This window comes from Vicia villosa, linkage group LG4 (genome assembly GCF_029867415.1).
Source record: "Vicia villosa cultivar HV-30 ecotype Madison, WI linkage group LG4, Vvil1.0, whole genome shotgun sequence".
Classification (NCBI taxonomy): Eukaryota; Viridiplantae; Streptophyta; class Magnoliopsida; order Fabales; family Fabaceae; genus Vicia; species Vicia villosa.
In genome coordinates this window covers 161,254,707-161,260,961 of record NC_081183.1, presented here as the reverse complement: position 1 = coordinate 161,260,961, position 6,255 = coordinate 161,254,707, and the positions used below count along the sequence as shown (strand labels likewise).

The 6,255-nt window shown below is 35.0% G+C and overlaps 1 protein-coding gene across 1 annotated transcript; it reads left to right on the top strand.

The window, feature by feature from the left end:
• The first annotated feature begins 287 nt into the window (after window positions 1-287).
• On the top strand, window positions 288-4,838 carry LOC131595747 (cellulose synthase-like protein D4). The gene is made up of 5 exons (XM_058868212.1): window positions 288-1,076; window positions 1,306-1,677; window positions 1,769-2,573; window positions 2,678-3,444; window positions 3,649-4,838. Exons 1-5 carry the CDS (start codon window positions 658-660, stop codon window positions 4,613-4,615), a joined length of 3,330 nt encoding a protein of 1,109 aa, XP_058724195.1. The 5' UTR covers window positions 288-657; the 3' UTR covers window positions 4,616-4,838.
• The last annotated feature ends 1,417 nt before the right edge of the window (window positions 4,839-6,255 follow it).

The following is a 6,255-nucleotide window of genomic DNA, read 5'->3' as shown; positions in this document are numbered from 1 at the left end:
AAACATAATAAAAAAAAATTATTGATCGAATTAAAACAAATCATTATTTGAAAAAAAATTGAATTTAAATAATTAATTTTTGGCATGTATCGAATTAAAAAATTTATTTTTATAAAACTCACATAAATCAACATCAACAAAAATATATATGTATATAACTCACTCCTATAAAACAGGAAATGAGAACCATGAAAGTAGCCTGATAGGAAGGACTTGGTCTATCACCGTAAATCTATCTTCTTCCACACCAGTATTCTCTTTTCTGACAAAATATGTTTCATAGTCAATCAATTTTCTTTAATATAATCCTTTTTGTTCTCCTACCATGAACAATTTCAGCCTTTTTTCTCATTTTTTCTTTTAACATGAAATGGAAGAAAATGATGGGTTTTTATTTGGATTTGGATAGGGTCTAATAAATTTAAGCAATATTTCTTCATGATATTTTTTGAGATGTCTTCTTCTTCAACTAGGATCACATTGCCAATCAATACAAAAAATGGCTAATATGCTAGCTACATGCATTGAATATGATTCATATGCATGTAGATTATCATAGTTCTTAGAGAATACACTAGAGAATTTATCAAATTATATATAGATTTATTAGCTTATTATGTGGAGAGGGTGTAGATTAGCAATATAAATTGGAAAAATATGGCATCATTGAATAGACAAACTTCAAAGAAATCTGCGCGTAGCGAGAAGCCAAATGTAAAATTTGCGAGAAGAACATCAAGTGGAAGATATGTTAATTTGTCAAATAATGACATTGAAATGGCTTCAAATGCATCAGGAGATTATAATAATTACACTGTTCATATTCCTCATACCCCAGATAACCAACCAATGGATGATTCTTCTGCTGCAACGAAAGCTGAAGAACAATATGTTTCGAATTCTTTATTTACTGGTGGATTCAATAGTGTAACTAGAGCTCATCTTATGGACAAAGTAACTGATTCTGAAGTGAGTCATCCTCAAATGGCAGGGGCTAAAGTAACTCCCTGTTCAATTTGTAATGGAAAAGTTACGAAGAATGAGCAAGGAAAGGACGTGACTCCATGTCCGTGTAGGTATGTGTCTATATATATGTTCACAAGTTTTGCACATAAAACATTGATCTTGACTTACTTTTAATACAATATCTAATTTTGTATAATATGTATCTGAATAAGTTTTTTTTTTGCGGAGAGTGAGACGTTATTGAGAAGTTAACGATAGTCAAGCGTTACGACGGTGTGATTTGATTATTTCATTCATATCTTGCAAATATTAGTATGACAGCATTGCCATATTTATCAGGTACAAGATTTGTAGAGATTGTTTTATAGATGCGCAAAGAGATAACGGCATGTGTCCCGGTTGTAAGGAGCACTACAAAGTAAGAGATTATGAAGATGATAGCAATGAGTATTTAAATGGAACGTTAATGGCATCAGGTTCCAGAAACAATATGTCAGTTATGAAGAGAAATCAAAATGGAGAATTTGATCACAATAAGTGGTTGTTTGAGACGAGAGGTACCTATGGAGTTGGAAATGCTTATTGGCCTCCAGATGATGAAGAGGATGGTGGTGATGGTCACCATGAAGGAATATTTGATGCTGCTGAGAAACCTTGGAAGCCTTTGTGCAGAAAAACACCAATTCCATCTGGCATCATAAGTCCATACAGGTTAGATTTATTTATTATTATCGTTCCATACAGCTTAGACACAAATGTTGGTTAGTTATAATCGTACAGCAAATATTCAATCAAATTGCAGGTTGCTTATTTTTGTTCGCTTAGTAGTGATGTTCTTCTTCTTGCATTGGAGAGTGGTTAACCCGAATCAAGATGCAGTGTGGTTGTGGCTCATGTCAATTACTTGTGAGATATGGTTTGGCTTCTCTTGGATACTTGACCAAATTCCAAAGCTTACCCCTGTCAATCGTTCCACTGACCTCATTGTCCTTCACGAGAAATTCGACAGTCCATCACCATCCAATCCCACAGGAAGATCTGATCTGCCCGGTGTTGATCTTTTTGTGTCCACGGCTGATCCAGAAAAAGAGCCACCTCTTACAACTGCCAATACTATTCTTTCTATATTAGCAGTTGATTACCCTGTGGAGAAACTTGCTTGTTATGTTTCAGATGATGGAGGGGCTCTCTTGAGTTTTGAGGCCATGGCTGAGGCTGCGAGTTTTGCTGATTTATGGGTTCCCTTTTGTCGCAAACACAACATTGAGCCAAGGAATCCTGATACTTACTTCTCCTTAAAAATCGATCCCACCAAGAACAAGAGTAGATTGGATTTCGTGAAGGACAGAAGAAGGGTGAAAAGAGAGTATGATGAGTTCAAAGTCCGCATAAATGGCCTGCCAGACTCTATTAGGAGAAGATCTGATGCATTTAATGCGAGGGAGGAAATGAAGATGATGAAGCATATGAAGGAGAGTGGGGCTGACCCTTCTGAGCCTGTTAAAGTATTAAAGGCCATTTGGATGGCAGATGGCACTCATTGGCCAGGCACTTGGAATCCTTCTTCTAGAGATCATGCTAAAAGTGACCATGCCGGAATTCTTCAGGTATTTACTTTATTATACTACGAATAAACTCGATCATGGACTTCAACTTACGTTTCACGTGTATATTCATATCATAATTTAAATCTATGCATGTGAGTGAATAGGTAATGCTGAAGCCACCCAGTCCCGATTCGGTAATGGGAAGTGAAGATGGCAAGATCATAGATTTCTCTGATGTAGACACACGTTTACCGATGTTAGTATATGTATCTCGAGAGAAGAGGCCAGGTTATGATCACAACAAGAAAGCTGGTGCCATGAATGCACTAGTTCGAGCATCTGCAATATTGTCAAACGGACCATTCATTCTCAATCTTGATTGTGATCACTATATATATAATTGTAAGGCGGTACGTGAAGGAATGTGCTTCATGATGGACAGAGGTGGTGAAGATATATGTTATATCCAGTTCCCTCAAAGATTTGAAGGCATTGATCCCTCAGATCGATATGCCAACCACAATACTGTATTCTTTGATGGAAACATGCGAGCCCTCGATGGTATTCAAGGCCCTGTTTATGTCGGAACTGGAACCATGTTCAGGAGGTTTGCACTGTACGGCTTTGACCCACCATCGGGTGATTGGGATGAGAAAAATCCCAAACAAAATTGTAATGAAGAGTACTGTGAAACTACACCGGCCTTGAATGCCAGTGAGTTTGATCAAGATCTAGATATAAATCTGTTGCCTAAGCGCTTTGGTAATTCAACTATGTTGGCTGAGAGCATACCCGTCGCTGAGTTCCAAGGTCGCCCTCTTGCTGATCATCCCGCCATCAAGTATGGACGTCCGCCGGGTAAACTAAGGGCCCCTAAAGAGCCACTTGATGCTACTACTGTAGCAGAAGCTGTCTCTGTGATTTCTTGTTGGTATGTACTACTTTGCCCAGCACACACATTTAAACAAAACAAAACAAAACATGTATATTTACATATAATATCATAAATTACATGCGGACATGGTATTACTATTATATTAACTGTCTACACATGTATACTACTAGATCATATGAAGACATTTAATTTTATATAGTTTTATTCTATCTTATTAAAGATATATCATTTTGCATGTAGGTATGAAGACAAGACAGAATGGGGAGATAGAGTGGGATGGATTTATGGGTCAGTGACAGAGGATGTGGTTACAGGATACCGCATGCACAATCGTGGATGGCGTTCTGTATACTGTATAACCAAGAGAGATGCATTTCGTGGATCAGCACCAATTAATCTCACCGATCGATTGCATCAGGTTCTGAGGTGGGCCACTGGTTCTGTTGAGATTTTCTTCTCCAAGAACAATGCATTCCTCGGCAGTAAGCGCCTAAAACTCTTACAACGTCTCGCTTACCTCAATGTTGGAATCTACCCTTTCACCTCCCTCTTCCTCATTGTCTATTGCTTCCTCCCAGCACTTTCATTATTCTCTGGATTTTTTATTGTGCAAACTGTCAGTATTGCTTTCTTAGTCTACTTGCTCATCATGACGGTGTGCCTGGTGATGCTAGCCATTCTCGAGGTTAAGTGGTCTGGCATAGAGCTAGAGCAGTGGTGGAGGAACGAACAATTTTGGCTCATTTCTGGCACTAGTGCTCACCTGGCTGCTGTGGTGCAGGGTCTCCTAAAAGTGGTTGCTGGAATTGAAATTTCCTTTACTTTGACGGCTAAATCAGGAGCAGAGGATGATGATGATATTTATGCAGATTTGTATGTAGTCAAATGGACCTCTCTAATGATACCGCCCATAGTTATCGCTATGGTAAATGTGATTGCTATTGTAGTTGCCTTTTCTAGGACAGTTTATAGCGCAAACCCACAATGGAGTAAGTTCATAGGAGGAGCATTTTTTAGTTTTTGGGTTCTTGCTCATTTGTATCCATTTGCAAAAGGATTGATGGGAAGGAGAGGGAAGACTCCCACCATTGTGTTTGTGTGGTCAGGTCTTATTGCGATTACACTTTCTTTGCTTTGGGTTGCGATTAGCCCACCCACGGGTGGTAGAGATGACCCAAATACTACGCAAAATTTCCAATTTCCATGAAATACTAATGCTAGCTTATGGATTGATGCCTTGGTGATTTCATCATAATATATGAATTTTTGTAAGTTGTAACAGTGTTAGTAATGTATCTATGTAAATCTAGCTCAAGATACTTGATTTGTCTTTGGTTACATAGCATTATAGGATTAATTAAGCAAATTACTCTGTATAATAGATTTTATGAACTTTGTACATTAACATTTTATCAATGTACAGGAAAACTTCGATGCATGACATTAAACAATGTGTGTGTTTGCAACTGATTGCAAGAACAATTGATTTCATGAAAAATTATGGGTTAATCAATCAAAAGACACTTACATTTTTCAATGTGACATTTAATCAAACACGTGGCATTCATGAATTTCATAGCATTTAATAACTCTATTTTAACAAGTATTTTTAAGGCATCAAATATGATTGCAGAGAAAGTAACAGAAAATATAAAGTTGGTGACGTACCAGGAGCATATGAGGCTTCTAAAAAATAAATGTTGAACAAAGCATAAAAGAACAGATGGATATATACAAAAAAAAATCAGATTTAGAAGCACTCTAAGATTGTGTTTTAATAAAGCATTTTAATAAAGTAATGTAATGTTTTGAGGAAATTTAAAATAATTTGAACAAAATTTATTATTTAGATACAAAATTGAAGAATTGTTAAAATGATGAAAATTTATGAAATGTTTTATCTAAGTTAAATTTAATCATTTTGAAATGACACCAAAAATCAAAGAATTTGAAATTTCTCTCAACTCCATAGAATGTACTAGTATTTGTTATTAATATTTCTTCAAATTTTGCAAATTAGTCCTCATATTTTCTAAATTACAAAATTGACTCCAAAAAATTACACATTAGTCCTTCATAATTTTTAAAATTTACAATTTGGTCCTTCAAATTTTTAAAAATTGCAAATTGATCTCTACTTTTCAATTATTTAATTTGGTCAAAAATTTTAAATTTTTAAAAAATGACCCCAAAAATCTAACAATGATTTATCTAATACTTCATTCAAACAAAATAATTTAAAGGCTTAATTGCAACTTTGGTCCTTCTATTTTGTCTTTTTTTTCGATTTTGGTCCCCCAATTTTCAAAACCACGATTTTGGTCCCCCTTCTGAATTTTCTATTGAAAAAGAGACAAAAATAGAGACTAATTTCGCAGAAAAAAGCAAAATATGGGAACGAAAATTGCACGGAAAACTTATAAAAGGGACTAAAATAGTGGTTTCTAAAATAGAGTGATCAAAATAAAAAAAAAAATAGGGGGACTAAAGTTGCAATTAAGCCTAATTTAAAAATAAATAAATTTCAATTAAATTATTTGAATTGCTTTAAATTTTAAATTCCTTAAAAATTTTCAAATATCTCATCCAAACACATTCTTAGTGTTCCTATATTTTAAAAATTAGTTTTTTTCCTCTACTATTAAACAATTACTCCTATATATTTCTCACGAATCTTATGAAAGTTTGAAAATAACAGTGTTCGGAATTTATCTTTCAAACACATCCATCACAATGTTGTTCATTTGATTTTACTCAATAAAGTCAAAATGAGAGAGTGGAAAATAACATCCAAACAAACACTACATTTGGGAAGTTAATTTTCAGACCGTAATCAGGGATGGAAAA

Coding starts and splice junctions, on each gene's coding strand:
- LOC131595747 (XM_058868212.1), top strand. CDS start 658: ATGGCATCATTGAATAGACAAACTTCAAAGAAATCTGCGCGTAGCGAG. Junction 1,077..1,305: donor GTGACTCCATGTCCGTGTAG/GTATGTGTCTAT, acceptor CATATTTATCAG/GTACAAGATTTGTAGAGATT. Junction 2,574..2,677: donor ACCATGCCGGAATTCTTCAG/GTATTTACTTTA, acceptor GTGAGTGAATAG/GTAATGCTGAAGCCACCCAG.